We start from the raw sequence: 24396 nt of genomic DNA on the forward strand, positions 1-24396 counted from the left end.
CTGTGAAAGCAATGCCCAGAGGATCCTATCCCCCAGGTCTAATCCAAAGGCAAAGTTGTTTTAACAGATTAGAAAAGAAACTTGAAGCAGCACAGTCACAGCAGAAGCTGGGGTCCCCAGACCCCAGTTTGGGACTCTCTGCAGCAGCTCTGCCAGTATTCATTAGCAGGAGCTGGAGGCCCCTGAGAGCCAATTAGAAAAAGGAAGTCAGGATGCGAGTGGGAGAAACGATTCCAGCAACGGCCAATTAAAAGTGCATGGATCCCACAGCACTGGGGACCATGAGTCAAACTATTGCATCAGTCAAGTTCCAGCACCAACTCCCTGAATGTGAAGAGGGAGCACAGGGAGGAGAGAGGGAGGGAGGCAGAGGCATTGCTGCACTCTGGCAAGCTTTTACTGTTCACCGCAAGTGCATATGCACTTGACAATTAAGGTGCAAGTGGTATCTCTTGATTAACCATGTAGAAAATCCCAAGAAAATGCCATGAGAGAGACAGGACCTGGCTGGGAAACATGCCCAACAGACTTAAGCAGGCCCTGCCACCAGCTCAGGATTGCTCCTGTCAAATCACACATGACCCTGGTCCTTTGTGCACAACAGTACTATTTCCATGGCCACTCCTCCCCCATCCCACCCATGCTGTGCTTGTGAAATACCTAGTGACTTTCAAAGCATGATCACAAACATACCTCACTGATTGTCACACAATCCCTGAGGTTTTTGTTGGGTATGTGTTGGTATTTCCATCTAAGAAATTTTTAAAAGTTAATGCTGAAATTCAAGACATGTGCCTAAAATCACATAGGCAGTATTATCCAGATATTTTTATAGATATACTACTGAGCTTATAAATACAAAGACCTCGCCTGTCTCACCCACTGCTCCCCTCAGCAGTGTATTTCAGTCAGTCTGCCTGTTTTGTTCCCCACTCTGTCTCTGGTGAATCCTCTCACCCCTCCCCCCACCTCTGACCTACTCCCCAGCTCTTATATGTATAAATAAATAAAATAAACCTTTAGATAGATAGATAGATAGATAGATAGATAGATAGATAGATAGATAGATAGATAGATAGATAGATAGATAGATAGATAGATAGAATATCTCTGGAAGGAAACAAGAAAATGGAGTCATTATTACACCAAGGAAACCAGAGGTCAGGAGTGGAAATGAAGCTTTCTTTTAGCTGTTGACTTTTTGGTAACTTTTACATGGCATACTATTGTAAATACAACTTCCTAAATTAATTGAGAAGGAAAGTTACAATTAGGGAGCAGAAAACCACAATCCAATTCTCTGCCTCACTGGAAAATGTTGCCTCCACACTGGGAACAAGACCAGAGCAATTTCCTTTTTCTTGTACCTTCCAAACCACCCCCATTCTGCATTCCATCCACTCATACACGCACAGCTTGCCCGAGAACTTCCCCATGGCTGCCTGCTCCACACCAATCTGCCAAGAGGTTAGAGTGAGCTAGAAACCAGCCCAGTGACAGGGAATTGAAAATGTGATTCTGACTGATAAGTGAGTGATCCTAAGAACACAGTTCTCATTTGGGGAAAGAATTTTTTTGTTCAAATATTTTGAAACAAATATATATATATACACACATAATTTTAAAAAAAGAAAAAGAAGCTAATACTTTAACATAAAAGATCAAGATTAGAAAGAAAATCACAAAACCTGCCCGTACCCAGCCCTGAGGTTCCCAATACTCATCAGGCTGACACTTCTCTGGTAGAACTGGAACTTCCTTTCCTGGGAACTTTCCCGACCTGATGTGTGGAAACAGGAAGAAAGGTGGGAGAATGTATGACACAATGGGAAATGCAGCTACACACAGCTAGAGATAAAATATCTAAAATTAACGAATAGAATGTTGGGAAAGATAGCCTCTCAGTCACTTTCAATGCTAACACTCTATGACTCTACACATCAGAAACGTGGTAGGTCAACCTGAGAGGAGAAAGCATGCATTGTACAAAAAGAAAGAATGATGTAAAATATTATATATATATATATAATAAAAAAAGAAAAAAAGAAATGTAGGTAGGTCAGTAAATAGAGAAGGAGAGGGCTAACAGCATTCTGACACCAAGGGGCAGTAATTATCAAGTACAAAAATAGAAGACTGCATCAGGAGCAGCAGAAATACTGCTGTGAAGATGGTCCAATGGTTTCATGTAAATTTACTGAGTAATTGTATCAGGTACCAAATGAGAAGCTATAGCCACAAAGAACAATACTTTGTAAAAGCTCACAGCTTACAGGAGACTGACAAATAATTAAAACACGATGACATTAGAGCTCTGAGAGTATAGAGACAGGAACATCCAAATCTACTTTGTTTTTTACTCAAAAAGGTTTTACTAAAGAGGTAGTGTTGCAGTTGAATCTCAAAAAACCACTGCCCTTCAGAAGTTTCAAGCAGAATGAATCACAGCACAAAACATACTGAGGAAGGAAAGAACATGGACATTTCCAGATATTAAATATGTTGGGTGTACCATCCATTAAAATTATAAGAAGAAATAGGAAGAAATGAGGTAATACAGATAAGCAGACCAAAACATAAATGAGGGCTGATTAGTATAATGGATAGATTAGCATAATGGATAAGCATGCAGGCTCTAGAGTCAGGATGACTGGATTCAAATCCAGCTCTCTAATGCAGTTGAAATTCCAGCATAGTTGAAATCATCTGCTTGTCCTGTGTCACATCTATGACATGCATTAGCTCATTTAATCCTCAAGACAATCTTACAAGGTAGTAATATAATCTCCAGTTCCCAGATGGGGACATGGACTCTTAGGTGAGAAACTTGCCCACAGCCTTTGAAGTAGAATTAAGATTTCAAATCCTGGGGCCTCCCTGGTGGCGCAAGGGGTTAAGCATAGCATTAAGAAGCAATCTGCAGTCTCTGAGGCATGAGTTCGATCACCTGGCCGGCCAGGGAGCAACCCACATGGCACAGCAGACCTTTCCAGTCTCGCTTGCTGCTGCCCTCAGCAGTGTAATTCAGTCAGTCTACCTGTTCTGTTTCCCACTCTGCCTCTGGTGAATCCTCAGGAAACAAACCTTTTAGAACCAAAAGAATGGACTTCAAAATTGCATCTTAAGATTCAGCCCATACAGCTTCTACATAGGTGCTTATTCTATCATCCATGCTCTGAGGAACCCTCTGTGTTTTACCAATAGAATCTAATTGAACTGGGCATCTAATTCTCTCTGGTCTTTCAGCCCAGTAACACATTTAGAATAGTACTGCTGGGCCTCCTTGGTGATGCAGGGGTTAAAGCCTCAGCACTATCAAGTTTTCGCCAGCCACTGAGGCATGAGTTTGATCCCCAGCCAGGGAGCTAACCCACCTGGCACAGCAGAGATCTCCAGTCTCACCCACTCCTCCCCTCAGCACTGTGCTTCCGTCAATCCGCCTGTGCTGCTCCCCACTCTGTCTCTGGGGAATCCTCTCACCCCCTTACATCTGGTCTACACCTCAGTTCTTTTTTTTTTTTTAAAAGATTTATTTTTATTTATTTATACAAGCACTGGCACAGTCAGAAGCGCGGGAGGGTGAGAGAATTCCCCAGAGCCAGAGCAGGGAGCAGAGCAGGCAGAAGGACCGAAGTACACTGCTGAGGGGAGTAGCGGGCGGCAGGAGAAGTCTGCGCACCATGTGGGACCCTCCTTTGGGGCCAGGGAGCAGCTGGGGATCGAACCGGCGCTGCAGAGGCTGCAGGCAGCTTCACAACCCAGTGCTCAACCTCTGCGCCACCGGGGAAGCCCTACACCTCAGTTCTTGTATACATACACAAATAAATAAAATAAATCTTAAAAAAAAAAAGAAGGGTATTGCTGTCACTGTGGACAATGATGAGGACCACCCATTAGGGGAGACAAGATGGGGAAATGGAAAGAAGCTGGTCCCCCAATTACTTTGTAAAGCTCATTCATCCTTGGGCTGCCAACTGTAATACCTTTTAACTAGAAGAGAAGTAACTTTTATATAAAAGGGTTTAAAAAAGGGTTTTACTCTAATAGATTGAAGGGATCCTAAAACTAAAATCAAAGTCTAGAGAGAATAAAGCAGGCCAAACTTCACAGCACTTTTTTCCAAACAATTTTATTCTCCTCTAGCCTCCCAAAAGGGGAAGGATTAAAATAAAATTTAAAAAAGGCCATTAAAAAATTAAGCTCCCCCCAACTTTAGCAATAAATACTGAAATGATATATACACATGAGGCTCAGGAAAGAGGCAAGAACAGGAATCTTGGGGTCTCTGTCCCATGGCAAGGTCCCAACACTTTGACCAATTCCATGCTCTTTGCCTATAACATAGGAGCAATCAAAGAGGCAGGAGAGATATACAGGGGAGCATGTGGCCCCTAAAAGAGCTGAAACATGGTAACAGGAGAGAGAGAAGGGGCACAACATGTCTTATAGGGGAGAGGAAGAGAAAGTCTTCATCTAAAACACCTCCCCCTCCCAGCTGAGTCATGTGTGTGGCCAGTCCGGCTACTGAATGTCCCGGTGCTCATCTCCTCGCCTCTACTCCCTCCTTAGCATGCGAGTCATTCACACTGTGGCCGTGATGCCACTGTGGCTGCAGCCTGGCTGCTGGAGCCCTGAGGCTTCCCATTCACCACCAGCAAGAGGGGTGTCTCCACACGAACACTGGAAAAGGAATAGTCCTAGAAGAGACAAACATGCAGAGTTTCATTACAGATCCTAAGACCAAAGAAACTCCAGCATGGAGTACGTGACCCTATCCTCCACTGTCTCCCACTCGGCATACTCACCCCTTACCTCCATTTCATTTTAAACAGTGCTGAGCTAACAGAGGGGATGTAATTCTCCCAAAGTTTTCAATCTTCACAATGAAAATCTGGGACAGTTAGGGTTCTAGCAGAGTCACTACATGAATGGGACAATTCTGATTCCAAACAGACAAGTTTCTGGCAGTGCATAACAAAAGGGGGTCACCAGGCTCAGAGTCCGCCCTTCCCGCAGGGCTTGGTAATGATGCAGTCAGATACACGGTAGAAATGCTGAAAAGCGATTAGCCCAAGTATTTGTAAGGCTTGGCTCATATAAAGTTACTGCTCCCTTTCTATCAGAAGGAAGGAACAGAATAGGTGATGTAGATATTCCTAATAACAGAAATGACATCGGCTCACTTTATCCACACAAAGGTCCTTTAAGTTGTAAAGTGTTAAAAGATCTTCATTCAATACTATTCTAGTGGGAGTGTAAAGAAAGATCTTTTAGATCTAAAGACATAAATTAAAGAGTTCTCATAAATCAACTGTTTTAAATATCCTAGCAGGAATATGGGTAAGTAAAAAAAAAAAAAATTATAAAAAGAACACAATCAATAAACATATGGCAAAATGTTCAATCTCACCAATAATCAAGAAAACAAATTAATATTAATGCTTAATATTAATGATTTACTTTTCATATAAAGCATCAAATAATTTTTCAAGGAATTCAACTCAGTATTTAGAAGAAAACTATAAGGAAACAAGTACATCCCCTGTTGATATTATAATAACTGGTACAATTTTCAAAAACATAATCTGACAATATGTATGAAAAAATCTTACAGTTTTGCATATGCTTTAGACCTATAGTTCTTAGAAATTCATTTAAGAAAATAATCATCAATATGGACAAATAAATAAAAAATTTTTCTATACGTTATCCAACACATCAACAAAAAGAAATATAAAAACCATATGATAATATCAATAGATGCCAAGAAAGCTTTCAACAAAGTGTAACACCCATTCATGATAAAAGCCCTTGAAATTCTTGGGATACAAGGAACATACCGCAACATCATAAAGGCCATATATGACAAGCCAACAGCCAGTATCATTCTCAATGGCAAAAAGCTGAAAGCATTCCCATTAAGAGCTGGGACAAGACAAGGATGTCCACTCTCACCACTGCTTTTCAATGTAATGCTGGAAGTCCTAGCCAGAGCAATAAGACAAGAGAAAGACATACAAGGAATCCAAATAGGAAAAGAAGAAGTCAAACTATCACTATTTGCAGATGATATTATAATATACATAGAGAACCCCAAAAACTCCACAGAAAAACTAACTCAACTCATCAATCAGTTCAGTAAAGTGGCAGGATACAAAATCAACACGCAAAAGTCAGTAGCCTTCCTATATACCAACAATAAATCTGAAGAAGAAGAAACAAAAAAAATCCCTTTTACTATCGAAACAAAAAAAATCAAATACTTGGGAATAAATCTAACAAAAGAGGTAAAGGACCTAAACAAAGAAAATTATAAAATACTGTTAAAAGAAATAGAAGAAGACACAAAGAAATGGAAAGACATCCCCTGCTCATGGATTGGAAGAATAAACATTATTAAAATGGCCATCCTACCAAAAGCAATATACAGATTCAATGCTATTCCAATAAAAATTTCAATATCATTCTTCAAAGAAATAGAACAATTATTGATGAAATTCATATGGAACCACAAAAAAACCCAAATAGCCAAAGCTCTCCTGAAAAAAAAAAGAAGGGAATGGAGGCATCACACTCCCAAACTTCAAACTTTACTACAAAGCCATAATCATCAAAACTGCATGGTATTGGAACAAGAACAGACACACAGACCAATGGAACTGAATAGAAAATCCAGAAATAAACCCACAGATTTATGGTCAACTAATCTTTGACAAAGGAGCAAAGAATATGCATTGGAACAAAGAAAGTTTGTTCAATAAATGGTGCTGGGAAACTGGGTCGCTACATGCAAAAGAATAAAGCTTGACTACTACCTAACACCATGCACAAAAACCAACTCAAAATGGATTAAAGAACTAGACATAAGACCTGAAACCATAAAATACATAGAAGGAAATATAGGTGAAACACTCCATGATATGCACATCAAAGACATCTTTACAGGCACATCACCCAAAGCAGTGATAGTGAAGGCAAAGATCAACAGCTGGGACTACATCAAATTAAAGAGCTTCTGCACAGCAAAAGAGACAATAACAAAAACAAAGAGAAACCCCACCGACTGGGAGAACATTTTTGCACACAACACTACCAATAAAGGACTGATCACAAAAATCTGCAAAGAGCTGATGAGACTCAACAAAAACAAAGAAAATAATCCAGTCAAAAAATGGGCAGAAGAGCTAAAAAGAAACTTCTCTGAAGAGGAAATGCAAATGGCCAACAGGCATATGAAAAAATGTTCAACATCACTTGTCATCAGGGAAATGCAAATCAAAACTACCATGAGATACCATCTTACACCAGTGAGAATGGCACATATTAAAAAAACTAGCAACAACAAATGTTGGCGAGGAGAAAGAGGTTGGTATGGAGAAAGAGGAACTCTCCTGCACTGCTGGTGGGAGTGCAAACTGGTCCAACCACTATGGAGAGCTGTGTGGAGATTTCTTGACCTACTAAACATAGAGCTTCCATATGATCCAGCAATTCCACTCCTAGGTATTTACCCAAAGGACACAGAAACATCAATTCCAAAAAGCACCTGCACCCCTATGTTTATAGCAGCACTATTTACAATAACTAAGCTTTGGAAACAACACAAATGCCCAAAAATAGATGACTGGATCAAGAAGATGTGGTACATATACACCATAGAATATTACTCAGCCTTCAAAAAAGATAAACACATGCAATTTGCAGCAACATGGATGGAGCTGGAAGGGATAATGTTCAGCAAAATAAGCCAGAAAGAAAAAGAAAAATACCGGATGGTTTCACTCTAGCAGGAATCTAGAAAACTTAAATAAGGGACCAGGAAAAAGAATAACTATAAGAAAGAAAATATCAAAATCAACAAATAACTATGAACCAGAGACATTCTATGGTGGGTGGCGAGCAGGGAAAGGAGGAATTGGGGTCAAAATAAGTGGGTTGTAATTGTATGGGGAATATAAAAATAGAATTTAAATTAAAAAATTTACTATAGGCATAACTGGGAAAAATTGGACATCATCCAGATCTAGGTCCAGCAAATGTTTCCTATAAAGAGCCAAATAATAAATATTTTAGGCTTTGTGGGCCATACAATTTCTGTCACAAAACCATCTAACTCTGACACCATAATGCAAAAGCAGTCACAGATAATAGTATACAAGTAAGCATGGCTATGTCCCAAACGAATTCACTGTGGACACTTAAATGTGAATTTCCTATGACTTTCAGGTATCACAATTTTTTTTGTGTGTTTGTTTTTATACAAAAACAGGCTGAGTGAGATTTGTTTGCTATAGCTTGCCAACCCCTAATCTAACTGGTAAAAAGTGGCTAAACACCTAATCTCATACAATTTTGATGAGGTTAAATGAGTCAGTACAGGCAGTAAAGGTCTTAGCTTAGTGTCTAGCTGCCTGTTTAGTGTTCAAGAAATGTTAACGCTCATTATCATCTTCATTGCTACCTTCATATTGATTCAAAACAATGTAGTAAAATATGTAAAAGCATAGGAAATGTTCACAAACATTTGCATATCATATCCACTCTTTTAAAAAAATACATATGAATATGTGTGTATATATTTATGAAAAACACTGAAGGTATACATGCCAAACTGTTAACGAAATAACACCTGAGATATTTCAGTCCTTTTTTAAATTCTTTTGTTTACCAGTTCTCCGTTTTAGTAAAAGTTATACATACATAAGCAAATATACATATATGTGTATATATGGGATATAACCCTAGCCATCACTCACCTTTCCCTTGTGCTGAATTCGGTGAAGCCGAAGGCTGGGCTCAGGGATGGCTACAGAGTCCCCAATGAGCACGCCCCAACTCTGCACCACATTATATACCATCACTGCATAACAAGGTCCATCTGAATCTACCAGGCCAAATGTACTGCAGGTTAAGATGGGTTGGAGAAGGGTGGGGTTGGAAAGGAAAAAAAGAGCAGAAATGGCAATTTTAAAACACCAGCAAAATAAATGAATGCCTTCTCACTTACTTATTTAGAATACCTATGACAATTACCATCAGCCACTATGAACATCTGAGTTTCATTTTGAATCCTCGTGCAAATAAAAAACCTTTGGGGGGATGAGAATAGGGGCTGGGAAAGAACATGACAGAACTTCCTGGGGTGGTAGTAGTGACAAGTGTGAGGGACAAAGGGGTGCACATTTGTCAAAACTTAGCAAATATAGTCTAAGAGTTGTACAGTTCATTGTATGTAAAATTTACATTTAAAAAAGTAAACAAATACTGAACTGTAATTAATGACTGCATGCTGGAATATTTATTTATTTATTTATGATAATGGTACTTTTTTTTTTAAAGATTTATTTTTTTATTTATTTATACAAGCATTGGGTACAGTCAGAAGCGCGGGAGGGTGAGAGAATTCACCAGAGCCAGAGCCGGGAGCAGAGCAGGCAGAAGGACCGAAGTACACTGCTGAGGGGAGCAGCGGGCGGCAGGAGAGGTCTGCGCACCATGTGGGACCCTTCTCTGGTGGCAGGGAAGCAGCCGGGGATCGAACCGGCGCTGCAGAGGCTGCGGGCAGCTTCGCAACCCAGCGCTCAACTGCTGTGCCACCAGGGAGGCCCCATGCAACAAAAATAAGATGGATCAATGGATGAAGAGAGAAATAGATAAATATGTGAAAAACAAAGAATAGCAAAATATTTTTTTTTTTTTAAAGATTTATTTATTTATTTGCACATACATGCACTGGGTACAGTCAGAAGCGTGGGAGGGTGAGAGAATTCACCAGGCCCAGAGTGGGGAGCAGAGCAGGCAGAAGGACCGAAGTACACTGCTGAGGGGAGCAGCGGGCGGCAGGAGGGGTCTGCGCGCCATGTGGGACCCTCCTCTGGTGGCCGTGGCCGGGGAGCAGCTGGGATCGAACTGGTGCTGCAGAGGCTGTGGGCAGCTTCGCAACCCAGCGCTCAACTGCTGCGCCACCGGGGAGGCCCAAGAATAGCAAAATATTAACAAAATATAGGTAACTTGGTACAAAGGTGTTCACTGTAAGATTCTTCAATTTTACTAGATATTTGAAAAATTTTATAATGAAATATTGGAGAAAAAATACCAGTTATATCAATAAGCAGCAAAAGGATAGAGGGGTGAAAAGAGCTGTTCCAAAGCCTACAGAATAATCCCATGGTTGGAACAAAGGGCACAAGTGGGAAAGTAACAGAAGATCATGAAAAGAGGTAAGTAGGGAGCAAATGATGAAGGGCTTTCTATGCTGAGCTAAGCTCAGGAGTTCCAACTTTATCCTAAAAGCTACACAGTGCCAGTAGGGATTTTAAATAAGAAGAGGAAATGGTCATATGTGTATCTGGGAAACATTTCTCAGCACTGTAGAAGAGTAGAGGAAAAACAGGGAGCCAGAGACATGCCTAGAGAGGTGATACGGGACTGAATTAAGTTACAGACAGAGCAGTAGGGGCAGAAAGGCAAGTCTATTGGCCATGGTGATTGCCTACACACAAGAGAATGGAGAAGTCTAGGACTTCTAGAAGCCTTGACTGAGAGACTGAGTAAAGGTGGTATACTGACTGACAAGGAATTCAGGGAGGAGAAGCCCAGTACCCAGTTGAGAGAAAGATGAGATGAGTAAAAGTGAATACAATGAGTTAGAGATTTCTGATTGGAGCCCAGAGGTAGTAGGATATAGAAATCCAAAACTCAGAAACGAGGCCTGGACTGGAGCTCCACATGTGAACACAGAGGAGGAAGCCAAAGTTTTAGATGGCATCACCAAATGAGATGAACTATAAATGAGCCAATAAAGAATCAGTCCTCGAGCCATCACCTGGCACACCTGAAGTGACAGCCAACACTGCAATCAATTTCCCCAGGTGAATTAAGTCAAAGCCTCAGACTCCTTCTATAGGTAAGTCGGGCCATCACCACCAAGTGATCAGTGTGTACCTACTTTCCACCCTGGTAAAGAGAAAAGGAACAAACAAAGTCTTCTGGAACTTACATTTAGAAACTGGGCAAAGAAAGAGAAACCAAGGAATGACAAAAAATTTATTCATTCTCAAGATACCCTAAAATCTGCCTTTGTCAGTCTCTCCTTCTCATTCCTTCATGCTCTAGGGTCTGCTTTAGCTACCTAAACTTTTCTCAACTATCTTCTGGCTCTTCAACTCCTCAAATACATACACCAGGAAAATGCCAAGAGAAAGATTAGTCATATAATGGGAATTGTTTAGCATTTAGTTTTGATAGAGCAGAGGGGAACGAAAGAGAACAGTAAGAATACTTCAAAATATTATGGAGCCATGTAGTAGAAGCCTCTGGATCCTAAAATCCAGAGATTTTAACTAACTGGGGATCCTAAAATATACAATTTCAGTAAGAAAAGAAAAAAAAGGAAACCAGCTGATCAGGGACTAGGAAGTGAGTAAAGGGCCAAGGAGTGATGGAACTAACAAAACCCTAATTTTTTAAGAGTTAAAATTTTTCTAAAGAAATATTCTTATTTCCTCTGCTAGACTGTAAGTGCCCTTCACTTGGGTCCTTTACAATTCTTAGCAGATACTCAATAAATATTTGTTGAATAACATCCAAGATAACCTCCCCATCAGGTCTAGCAGGTGAGTTCTGAAAGTTCATCCTTCAGAACTGCCAAGGCATACTCAAGTCCAAAAGGACTGAGAATTCTTCCTTCAACCTCTATGATCATGAAAACACAAAGATGCAGAACTTCAAGGTTTCCATCTATCTTACGAAAAACTGTCAAATTTCAGTTATTGATGAATAACTGAGCACCTAGCTTGGGTTAAAAAAGGGTGGTTGACAGACTGCAGAGAGACTATTTGACATTACCTAGGCAATAAATGCTCATGGTAAGGGAGGCAAATTCACTCATAGGTGGCCACTAACAGTGTCCTCAACTGTCAGAGAAAAACCAGGAAGTAAGAATAATTAGTTCAAAGAGATGAAAAAGAAGAAGGGCAAGAGAAACTCACAAGGGAACCTTCTCCTCTGTGGTAAGGCTGAACACCACCTTCCCCAGGACCACAGCACCACTGTTTACACCAGGCTGCAGCGTGCTCAGTGGCTTGAGCTCCAGGGTCATCCTCTGCCCAGAGGCTGACTGATAGCGGCCATCACCACAAGGGCCTAGATGTGCTGAGCGCAAGCTTCCCAGCATGCTCTGCAGTTTCTTGGTCTTCACCTTTCCCTGCAAAGGAAGAGTAAACAGAGAACACACTAGAGAATGGTCTCTCTAAGAGTCTAAGAGTCCCTCCCTCCCAATCTACCCAATTCTATAGGATCACAACTACCAAAACCTACTCTGTTCTTATTTTACTGACACACAGCAGAATAAAAAAGTAGGATTCAGCCTCATCTTTACCTTGCTGTCAAGGAGACTGGTTAATCTATTCAGAAATTCCAGGAGTTGCTGTTCTCGTTGTTGGGGCTCTGGCCAGGCAGGATCCAGTGCTGCAGCACGAGAGAAGCCTTCCAGGGCCTCCCCATAGTTTTCTTCATATTTATGTAACTGCACAAGAAGTAACATAAACCCCCCAATTATAAGTGTAGTTGACATACTATGCCAGGAAGACATAATAGCACAATCTAGAGAAATGAACTGCTATCCTCCACAGCTGCTTTTCTGTCTACAATGAGCAGCCTGAGGCGCTGTTAACACCATCTGTTCTTCTTCTTGGTCCAGATGATCACAGCCCCAAAGAAGGGACCATTTCAAAGATGCTAACTTCCAAACTCTAAAATAACAAGTTATCCTGTTTTTATATTTATACTCTCAGAGAAGTCTTCTAAACTGCCCTCCATCCTCTATATACCCTCCTCAGCCCCTTCTCTTTTCCCTCCAGTGATTTCTCCAAGTCAAAGGGTGGTGGCTCTTCCTAGAAATAACTTGTCTTTCTCTCATAGTTTGTACACAAAGTTGAATATTCAATTCTCTCACTGGTTAAGCTCTAGCTATAATATTTGACCTTCAGACCACCACCCCACAGATCTTACCGTTGCCCTATTCAGATGAAGATCAGGATTGCTGGAAGCCATCCTATCAACCTTCTCCTACAGTGGGATAAAAACATCATCAGTGGATCCTAGCTAGTCTTTTTTTTTTTTTTTAATTTTTTTTTAATAGAGGCATGTTTTATTTATTTGTTTGTTTGTTTGTTTGTTTATACATGCACTGGGTACAGTCAGAAGTGCGGGAGGGTGAGAGAATTCACCAGAGCCAGAGCGGGGAGCAGAGCAGGCAGAAGGACCGAAGTACACTGCTGAGGGGAGCAGCGGGCGGCAGGAGAGGTCTGCGTGCCATGTGGGACCCTCCTCCGGTGGCCGGGGAGCAGCTGGGGATTGAACCGGCGCCGCAGAGGCCGCAGGCAGCTTCACAACCCAGCGCTCAACCGCTGCACCACCGGGGAGGCTTAAGAACAGCAATCCCCAATACCTCCTCGACCGATCGCTTCTCCCTCGAAACTTAAAGAAAATTTAAGTTTCTTCCTTGTCAAAATGTTACCTATATCCACACTGTCATACAGTAACTGCTGTGTGCTATATTATAACTCAGTCCACAAGGATACAAGGGTTTTTGTATGTACAATGAAACTTTAAACTGATTATAATTTATCCATGCAATAACTTAAAGATAGAAGAAATACATGAAAACATTCTGATAAAAAAAATTTATTATGAGATGCTGGTATAAATGAGAAAAGCCTAGGAAATAAATAATGCTAACTTAATGCATTTTCTCTGTCCATAGCCTGGCTCCAGACCTAAGCAGCGTATTTCTATATCTAAGCTTCCTTAAAACCCTCTTTCAAGATCAAAATCTGATTCTCTAATTTTAAAAGATGACCAGAAACTACATAGCAGTGCAGACAAATGTGTGTGAAACTGCCAGCTCTGTTCATGGATATGCTCATTTTATTTTCTATATTTGATTCACTGCCTGGCACACTGCAAAAGCACAGACAACATGAATTAAAATACTTAAATGGTTGGTTAAATATGTTTAAAACTGCATGGTTTTTGTTTCATTTTGGCTTTTTAATGTTTGGTGCATGCTTTTATATATATTTATATTGGTAAATATTTGTGGGTGTAGCATAAAGGTTGCTTGATTGCCCTGGGGCAATACTGATGTGCCTTGCGCCCCAGGGACTAATGAACGCCTTGTTAATAAGATTAGAGCCATGGGTGGGAGTTGGGTATATACTCCCCCTTGAGTATATAATCCAGTGTTCAGTTTGACCCACCCTTGCCTGTCAATAAAGAGGCCAGGATCCTGCTCTTGGAAGGATCCTGCATCCTAGAGCCGCTCCACGACTCCTGTTTATCTTCTTCGGTGTTGTTGATGCAACCAAACATTGCCATATTTCATTTGAGAATAAGATTTCAGTTTTGTTTTCAATTAGACTTCTTTTTTTTAATTGAGGTAACACTGGTTTACAACACTGTATTTGTCTTAGGAGCAACAGGTTCAAATCTCTACAAAGGTATGTTTTCACACCATGCCCACCACTACAGCTCCAATAATCCTCCACCCTGCTCCACTGGACATCTTTATTCCTTTATTCCCACTTTATCACACTCCTTCATTTTTGCAGTCAGTCATCAAGGGATTGTTACTGATTTGGTTTTATCTGACTGTTTTGTTTCTCTAGATGCCACACATATATGAAACTAACCAGTATTTGCCTTTTTCCATATGACTTATTTCGCTTAGCACAGGCCTCTTCAGTTCCATCCATGTCGTTGCCAATGGCAAGAGTTCAAGATTTTTTTATACCTGAGTAGTATTCCATTGTGTATATATACCATATTAAAAATGCAGGTTTGATTGAAGAATTAAAAGCAACTAGTTAGCAGTTGCCGAATATAAAATTTGAAAGGAGTACACCCTATTGCTTTTTAAATGTAAACATCCACCAAATAAAGAAGTTAGAGTAAAACATAATTCCTCTGCCTAAAAGTCCCGATTGAGAAAAGAACTATCCCTAAACTGAAAACATGAATATAAGGAACCTTTATTTTTCCATGTAGAACAAAATAAGTAATGGTATGCTAAAAAAAAAGAAAAAAAAAGCAATTCTCTGTGTTAAGAGAAACAAGAATGCAAATGGAAGGTGATTATGAGAGCTAAATAAAAAGTGCTCAGAAGGTCAATGGGAACCTTCTAATAATTGGTAATCAAGTTCTCTAACTCTGAAGGTAACTCCCATGCAATTGGCTGTTGATATAAAAATGGCCTGAAAGTAAAAGCATGAGCCATAGTGAATTAATCACTAGGAAATTATACTCAACAGATTATACATTGTTTTCTAGTTTAGCCTGTGGGAAATCCAGAGCAATGCTTTCTAGGTGTTAATCTGAGGAAGCACTTGATTTATTCTTACATATTAGAATTTTCAGTTTTCTTTAAAAATGTAGACAAATACTAATAAGCATTATTTTGACTTACACTTTTTTCCTATTAAAAAAAAAAGATGAACATGTTGGGATGGGCTCGGTGATTTAGTAATGCCTGCCTAAAAGAAATCTAGATAGCTCAAAGAGCTATCTAGCACTGAGATACCACACTGCAAGTAGTTGCAAATTCTCAAGTTATAAGAAGAAATAAGTCACTTCTGCAGACATATCTTTGCAAAACCATACACACTGGATGTCAGCAAACACTGCCCATGTTGCTCTGCCACAAGGAAAACTAAATGACACTCTTGCTTCTATTGCTACCTTTATACATCTGGCTGAATTAACCGTAAGTACTTACTGCTTGGGCATAGGCACTGAGGGCCTGCTGCGAGATCTTTGGGTTCTGGCCAGTATTGAAGTAAAGAGAAAGGTATGCATTCCCCAGAATATCTGAAAGAGAAACACGAAGTTTCCAGTTCTATATGTAAGAGTCTGCAAGTTGCCAGTCCATTCTGACAAAAAGCTAAACAGACTGAAAAATCTGTAAGTCTTCTCGAATCCGTAAGAGAAGGGTCAGCACAGGGCAAATCAATGCTCCCAGGACTGGAGAGACAAGACAGGTGAATACAGGGAGCCAGAAACTCACTAGTTGTCACAGGAAACTGCACTGGGGTAGGAAAACCTGCACTGTCATTGACAAACTGCTAGATGTCAGACTGTACAAGGGCTGGAGTTAAAAACTTCAGTGGGACACAGTCATAAGAGCCCCCACAATATTATGAGATTTACCTCTAGAAGTTTGACCAGATTCCCATAGCAAATACTGAAGAAAAATTCCCTCCCACTTTTGGCATGGGGGAGAGAAAAAGGAACTATTTTGAAACATGCTAGTTTGATCTGTTCTTATTAAGAAGGTCTGTCCCCAGAAGAAACTAGTTAACTAGATTCTAACCTATGAAGGTTGCAGCCTTCCACATGAGGAAAGGGAAATATACAACTACAGTCCATTCAACTATCCTGCCCATAGGCGGCAGAAAAAAAGTGAGGAACACAAGGTAGATCACCTCAGGGCCCAAGTTCAAGATATAACCTACTTTGGTCACTCAAATGACTATTTGAAAGGCCTCACATCTGACCCAAACTTGCAATGATTCAGTGAACCCCAAATTCCACTGGCATAAAGAGGAAAACATGGACCCAAGGAGAAAACTTGGAGCCAAGGAGACTGTTCAAAAGCCCTGCCTTGTTTAAACATAAACCTCCTCTCTTGGATCAAGAGAACCAAGAGTTCCTACAATAGTGGTTCATCAAAATACCTTTCAACCTTCTTCAAAACAAAGATGCCCTGGCTTCACGCTCAGAGTCAGACTGAACAGGTGGGCTCCAGATGATTCTGGTGTATAGCCACGGTTCAGAACCACTGCTCTAGAAACTTAGTGGAGATGGTTTGAGAGCACTCACACCAGGAACGGCCGTCATGGATATCCATCTGCACAGCCAGTTTAGCTTGCTGGACACTGTCTATGACGTGGCGAGAATGTTCATCTCCAGAATCAGTTCTCAGCTGGCGAAGCACCATTGACAGGTTTTGAAGGGAAACTTTGTTCTTGCGCTGCGAATGGAGAAGAGATATGATCAACTTTCTGAGTCTATTTCCCCCTTCCTGATCCATCTCAAACTTCCTCTAAATCTAATGTTTCATATTAATTCTTAATGTCATCTTTATCTTAGGTGCCCCCCCTACAAGGATGAACTTAGTTACTAACTTTGCTTTGCTTTCATCTGTCCTGAACTTGATTCCTCCATCTTCTTCTTTGCTTAGAAACCTGTCCCTGTTTTCCTCAACCATATCTGCCTCCTTCCCCGCCACCACCCTCTTATTCTATTCTCCTAATTCCAATTCAGTTCTACTCTCATATTCACATCCTAGGGAAAAATCACAGAACCACAAGAATCCCATCCTTCCTGTGTTTTCCAGGGGAACAGTAAGAGGCTCACATGGGTGAGGGCTCCTGAGAAGCAAGTGTGGGCAGCAGCAACATCCCCTTTCTTCCAGTACACTTCACCCAGATGGTTCCAGGCTTCCACCAGCTCGGGCTCCAGCTTCACAGCCTTTGACAGAAGCTCCTCAGCCTTTGCGCTGTAGTCAGGCGTCACATTCAGTGCCTTCCCAGTTAGCATCAGAACCTGTGCCTTGCCCTGGACAGAACCTAGAAGGGGAAAAGATAAGGGAATTGGAAAAACCCAAGCAGTCTTATAGGACACTTTCTCTCAAAGAATAACCCCAAGCCAGCTATAGAAATCAAACAGTTGAGGATTATCTCCAAGAACAAACCATTCACTAAAAACCTACTAATATGCAGAGTACTACATGAGATAATGGGGTAACAAAGAAAGCATGATTCCTACCGTTGAAGGACTTATAATCTAGAGCAGAGAAAGTACACACATGGAAAATTAAACCAACAAAGGAAGGAGCGTGTATCATATACCCAAAGGATGGATTTTAAAAAGAAAAAAGAGAGAGCCTCCCTGGTGGCCTAGGGGTTAAGTCTCAGCACTTTCAGTTCAATCCCCAGCCAGGGAGCTAACCCACATATGGCACAGCAGACCTCTCCTGTCTTGCCCACTGCTCCCCTCAGCAGTGTGTTTCAGTAAATCTACCTGTTCTGCTCCCCACTCTGTCTCTGGTGAATCCTCACCCCCTGCACCTCTGGCCCATACCCCAGTTCTTGTACACAAAAATAAATAAAAAATTTTAAAAAGTAAAAAGACCTCCAAGTTAGAAAATGTAAACAAAGACACAGAGACAGGAATACATATGTGATGTTCGTGGGATAATGAACTAAAGGCAAAAAGTTCAGCTATGACGACTACCACCACAGATCAAACAATAAGTACATTTTTCTGTTTCATGGCATTTTCTATAATGAAATTTTAGTAAAAGTTGTTCAGAGGGCTGAAAGGTTGCCATCCCGCACAGGGCCCTTAGAAGAATTATTCTGCTGTACCATCCTGAAGGGGACACAAAAAATATCAGAGTGTCAAGAGAAAGAACAAAACACTATCATTTTAGGGAGGGGTGTAGGGGGTAGCATGCTTTTTTTCGAACTCATACCCACTACTTTCTCCATTTGGTGCAAGGTCTTCTCCATCTCCTCCCGCACATCCTGCTGCTTCTTCCCAGCATCCTCAACACTATGTGTCTCGAAATAGCAGTCTCGAAATGAGTAGAGTTGATCCACCAGTTCCTAGGAAGCGTGAGGATGGCATCATTAAGTGGAAAGAACACTAGACAAGAAAATGGGAGGCTGGCTTGCCATATCAGTTCTTGGTCTAGAAATACTGAGTCTCTGTCTCAACTACCAGTGGCACAAGAAACAAATGGAAGCAGCAAGTACATTTCTATCAAAATGCCACAGGCCATGAAGGAAACAGCCAGGGACCCACCCTCTCTCATGCTATCCCATGTCAGTCTCTGGAACAAGATGATAGTTCTTTCTCCCCCGGCCACGATAGGGCTTCCAATATGGCAAAGGCCTTCCCATACCAAAGCCAGGGAGGGGGAAACTCTTTGCAACTGAGATAAAACAAAAGTTAGTAAGATCATATTATCCAGTACTGGCCTCAACGTAAAAAACTTTAAAATTTACCCTTAACACTGGAATTCCTAGCAAATCCACTTTTGCTGGTATCTGAAAAATGACTTTTGTGAATATGGTAAACATGTGAGAGTCACTGTTGTCACTGATCAACAGACCAATTTAAGTTTAAAAAACCTTGATTTTTTTCAAATTTTGTTCTTTAAATACTTGTGGTTTTGTTTTGCTTCGTTTTTGTCAAGTCACCCTCTGTCTCTTTTGTGCTCTTTCCAAGTAAATGTTCTTCCTCTTTCCTCTTTTAAACACTCCTATCTCCAAGTCTTGTGATGTCAGTCAAAGTCTTTCCATTACCATTCTTCCCTGAAATCAAACAGCAGCAGAAATATATAACTCAGTTCTACCAAGTCCTCACTACTTTCAGAGCACATCCTAAATCCACCACCTGTCTTAACTCCACCGTGACTCTCCTGGACTACCTGCCTGGACTACTGTTAATTGGTTATCTGACTTCTAGTCTTTCCCATTCTCCTCACTATAGTTACAGTGACCTTAAAGAAATACAAAACATCACAAACTCTCAGATGGTTTCCCATTGCAGACAGAATAAAATCCATCTCCTTAGCATGGTTTAGAAAACTGTATGTTCTGACCTCCCACTACTCATCTTGCCACAAACTACACTTCTTACCACTCTCCCTCCACAATACTCAAGGCTGTCATTACACACTGGCTTTCATTCAGTTCCTCAAATCCACCAAACTTAATCCCACCTTGGGGCCTTAATCCCACCGACTGCTCCCTATGCCTGGCACTCTTTTCCCAGACCTTTGCAGGCTCATTCCTCATCATTTAGATCTCAGTTCAACTCGGAAAGACTTTCCCTGACTGCCAAAATTAAAGTAACCCCTTCCTCCTCTGACCCAATACTAAATCACACTTTTCTTCACAGTACTTACCAATTGAAGTTATGCAGCCTATTCATTAATTATTTGTTGTGTCTCCTCACCATTAGAATATAAGCTCCTTGAAGGTTCCTCAAAGCACTAAAAATTGATCTACCATATGATTCAGCAATTCCACTCCTAGGAATCTACCCAAAGGACACAAAAACACTAATTTGAAAGGAAAACTGTACTCCTATGTTTATTGCAGCACTATTTACAATAGCTCATATATTGAAATAACCCAAATGCCCCAAAAAAGATGACTGGATCAAGATGTGATATACAGATACAATGGAATACTACTCGGCAGTCAAAAAAGATAAACTCATGCCATTTGCAGCAACATCAATTGAGTGGGAAGGGATTATGCTAAGTGAAATAAGTCAGAAGGAAAAAGAAAATATCAGGGCCTCCCTGGTGGCACAAGGGATTAAGATGCAACCTATGAAGCTATCCGCAGCCACTGTAGCACGAGTTCGATCCCCAGCCAGGGAGGAACCCGCATGGCGCAGCAGACCTCTCCAGTCTCGCCCGCTGCTCCCCTCAGCAGTGTATTTTCGTCAATCTGCCTGTTCTGTTCCCCACTCTGTCTCTGGTGAATCCTCTCACCCCCCACACCTCCAGCCTGTACCCCAGTTCTTGTATGCATAAATAAATAAATCTTTAAAAAAAAAAAGAGAGAAGAAAATATCAGATGGTTTCACTTATAGGTGGAATATAGCGAAATGGAACAAAGGGTCAGGAAAAAGACAAAACTTGCAAGGTGACCATAGATCTCAGGCATATAGCATAGGGAGGGAGAGGGGTCAAAACAGAGCACAAGGGACTATGCTGATGGTTCACAGGTGCCATGGTGGTGGGAGAACTACCGGTAATACATCTGAAGGAAGAAATGAAATCTATAAATATGAACAACAATGTAAGAAAATAAATGTGATTATTTTAAAAAAGAATATAAGCCCCATGACAGGAGAGGATTAATCTGTTTTGTTTAGACCTTTATCTGAGCACTACAACAGGGCCTGGGACATGATATGCCCTCATCAAATATGTTGACTGAATTAACTAATGAGTCATCCCTGTCTCTAACAAAAACTTACGTGTTATATTGGGTTGTGGGAAAAGTCATGATGCATTTTTGCATAGAAAACATAGGAAAAAATACGTCATGACTTTTCTGACAACCCAATACTTAAAATCCTACCCAGAAGACCAGAGGACAAGAATGTTCTAAGTGTTTTTCAAATTTTATTGTGTGTATAATTTCCAGCACCCAGTCTGCACAGATTCTGATTTTAACAGTTTTAGCAGAACTCAAAATTCTGCATTTTAATAAATCTCCTAGAGGAGAGTAAAAGAAAATGATGTGTAAAAACATACTTGCCCAAGTTCCTTTTCTACATTCCTATACCCTAAAGCGTCTATAACAATGAAATCCCTATGGAGAGCAAGATTGCTATACTTTTCCTCTCCTCTACTCCATTCCTGTAGTCCCCGGCATCATTGCCACCCATCTCAAGCCACCCCAAATATCCTCTACCAAGCCATCTACCACAAATGAAGCCAAAACAGTGCCTGGCAAAAAGTACAGCCCATTTTCTTTTGTCCTACAATCAGCATGGCTGCAAAATCAGGAATTTTAGAGAGGGCCTTATTCTTTGTTTTTAGTTATTGAAGCAAACATGGAAGAAATTGGCTTTGTTGTTTGTTGGAGTGAACATTTTTAATAACTTTTCTCATGACAAAATCAATATACATGTTGTTAAAATTCAAATAGCTACATATAAAAAATGCAAAAATGTCCTCCTAATCTCTCGAAACAAGATGGAATTTTTTCTATTCATATACAAACATATACACGAACAATATTTCTAATATGGAGCCAGGATAAGAATCTCTGATTTCAGCCAGGCACTAGAAAAATAAAAACAAATTAATCAAAATCAACTAGAAGTGAGATAAAGCTCACACTCTTAAAAATGCTATTATTTTAACCTATACCCTACCAATGGAAGCCTTTAAGCAAGTTACAAGCCTGTCATAGGGCCAGTGTCAAATTCCACACTGCTTTAGAACACAAAGAAATTAGTTTCTGCTGTTTAAGAAAAATCTTGGGTCATTCAAAAAAAGGTAAAAAGTCAAGCAGTTACTTAGCGCCTCCCTACCAAATACAAAACACTAAATCCAAGTCACAACCACAGTCATCTGTGGCCTGAATTGAGTCTGGACCCCTCTGCATCTGACCCCAAATTGAAACTGCACAGTTTGCAAAAATACCAAAACTGCTAAATCAAAATTATCAAAACTGCTAAATCCTCAGGGGAAAACTAGGATACCTGTGGTGCAAGCCTTTACTATGACTGCTGCCAATTTCAAAGCAGAAACGTACTGAAGAAATGGCCTCTGCGGGGATCAGGTAATAATAGCCCCTGCAGAACTGCCATACACGTGTATGCTACTAGTTATGAGTGAATCCAGAAAAGAGAGAAAAAAAACTTCCTAAGAATGTACAAAAATAAAGTTAGTAGCAACAAATCCTATCCCGCACAGGACCGAAAACAAGTGCAGTTCGGCCAGCAGCCGAGGTCCCAACAGTGGCTGCGCCCCTCCCCTGGCGGAGGAGGCTCCCCAGCCCGCAGCGGCTGCACCCACGGGAGTTGTTATAGTAACCGCAGTGACACAAGCCACGTCGTGTGCGTGCCGAGGAATTCGGAGACACTGCATACACTGGGCTCCCTGCTTCTTCCCGAGCAGCAGAAGCACATAGAGATCTCAATCCACGAACCCACCTGCAATTTCTGCAAAATCGGCTTGACTTCTTCCTCTTCATCAGCCATCATTTCCCAGCCACTCTCGGCTTCTCCGCCCCAACTTTACGACCACAGAGACTCACACCCACTCGCTTCGCGGAGCCACAGCGACATCTAGAGCACTGGAGGCTCACCTGCCCCTGCGTAGAGGAGCCTGGCTCCAAACCCGCTTAGCCCGGTGCCTACGGTGCAGAGGAGATGCTCTGTACAGATCACTTCTCACTTAATGAGATTGTCTCTTTCCCTAGTCCTGGAAACAAAATTTTTTCAGCGCAAATGCATGTATATCTTGCTTATTTACACCGCCGTTTTATACCTAAAGAAATAAGACAGTTGGTGCCTGTGTGAAAAGTTGAAAAATGTGAAGCACGCGCGCCCTCTCGCTCCTGCACCTCTTCTTTCTTCTTCTGCCGCTCCTAGTGCAGCTTGTGTGCTGCTTGGGTTCAGTCCTGATACCTCCTTCGTGCAATGGTAGCTGATACTCTGGCACCCGCCATGGTGGATTAAAAGCTTAAAGAAGGAGTCAAGGCTGAGAACAATGATCATATTAATTTGAAGGTGGCGGATCAGGATGGTTCTGTGATGCAGTTTAAGATTAAGAGGCATATCCCACTTTGCAAGCTAGTGAAAGCCTGGTGTAAACGACAGGGTTCGTCAATGAGAAGATCATATTCCGAGGGGCAGCCACGCTGCAACAGACGCACCTGGATAATTGCAAATGGAGGATGAAGATGCAGTTGATGTGTTCTAGCAGCAGACAGGTGCCTACTAAGAAGGGAACCGACTACTTTACCCCAGAATTCTGTTCCTCCAAAGACGACATCCTCAATTAGATAACCAGTTTGATTCCACCACATTCTAACCCCTGCAATATGGTTTTCTCTTTGCTTTCATTTCCTATTCATTTCTTTATTGTACATAAATTGGTGTGCATTAAAAAAAATTAAAATTGAAGGAAAGCGGTACAATGTAAATCACAAGCTTTACAATGATTTCCTATATACGAGGAATTTTATACACATATCCTAATCAATCTACTACACTTGGGTGGTATTCTGAAAGCTACCATTTATATTAGCATACTAATAATGCTTATATATTGATAGACTATATCCTAAAGGACACATAATAAACGACTGTCTCTGAAGAGGGAAACGGAAACTGAGAGTTAGTGGACAAAAATAAAATTCTTTCACTGTGTACACTTTTGAATTTTTTAATGTATTACCTATTCGATAAGACGAATTTTTTTAATTAAAATTTTATTTCCGTATAGACTATCTCTAGAAGGGATAGAAGTTACTGGCAACAGTAATTGATTCCACAAAGGGGAAATAAGTGGCTGGGAGACAGGTGTGAAAGGAAGATTTTTCAGTCTGTCTTTATTGTACATTTTGAATTTGTATCATGTGAATGTATTAAACTCTTTAATTTAAAAACTTTTAAAAACATGGCATTTATATTCCTAACAGTTTCTCTTTTGTAGTTTTAATCATACCTGACTTTAATTCTGTGAACCAAACAAAGTTTCACGGCAGAAATCATGAATGAACAAAAAATTACTTCCTTAAATCATTTTCCAATAAAATTTAAAACTGCATAGGGAAAACAGGGTTCCATAAT

At 40.8% G+C, this 24396-nt stretch overlaps 1 protein-coding gene across 2 annotated transcripts; it reads right to left on the minus strand.

The window, feature by feature from the left end:
* Positions 1-4577: 4577 nt before the first annotated feature.
* Positions 4578-22887, minus strand: TTC5 (tetratricopeptide repeat domain 5; the record flags this gene model as incomplete). 2 transcript variants are annotated; one of them, XM_084239536.1, is made up of 10 exons in its annotated part: positions 4578-4697; positions 8757-8901; positions 11991-12205; positions 12380-12526; positions 13012-13068; positions 15776-15867; positions 16879-17029; positions 17416-17627; positions 18536-18668; positions 22753-22887. In XM_084239536.1, 10 exons carry the CDS (start codon positions 22801-22803, stop codon positions 4578-4580), a joined length of 1323 nt encoding a protein of 440 aa, XP_084095662.1. The 2 variants fall into 2 exon arrangements, with proteins under 2 accessions (XP_084095662.1, XP_084095663.1); XM_084239537.1 differs by having other exon boundaries at positions 16855-17029; positions 22753-22803.
* Positions 22888-24396: the final 1509 nt, after the last annotated feature.

Source organism: Talpa europaea, assembly GCF_964194135.1.
Source record: "Talpa europaea genome assembly, chromosome: 8".
Taxonomy (NCBI): Eukaryota; Metazoa; Chordata; class Mammalia; order Eulipotyphla; family Talpidae; genus Talpa; species Talpa europaea.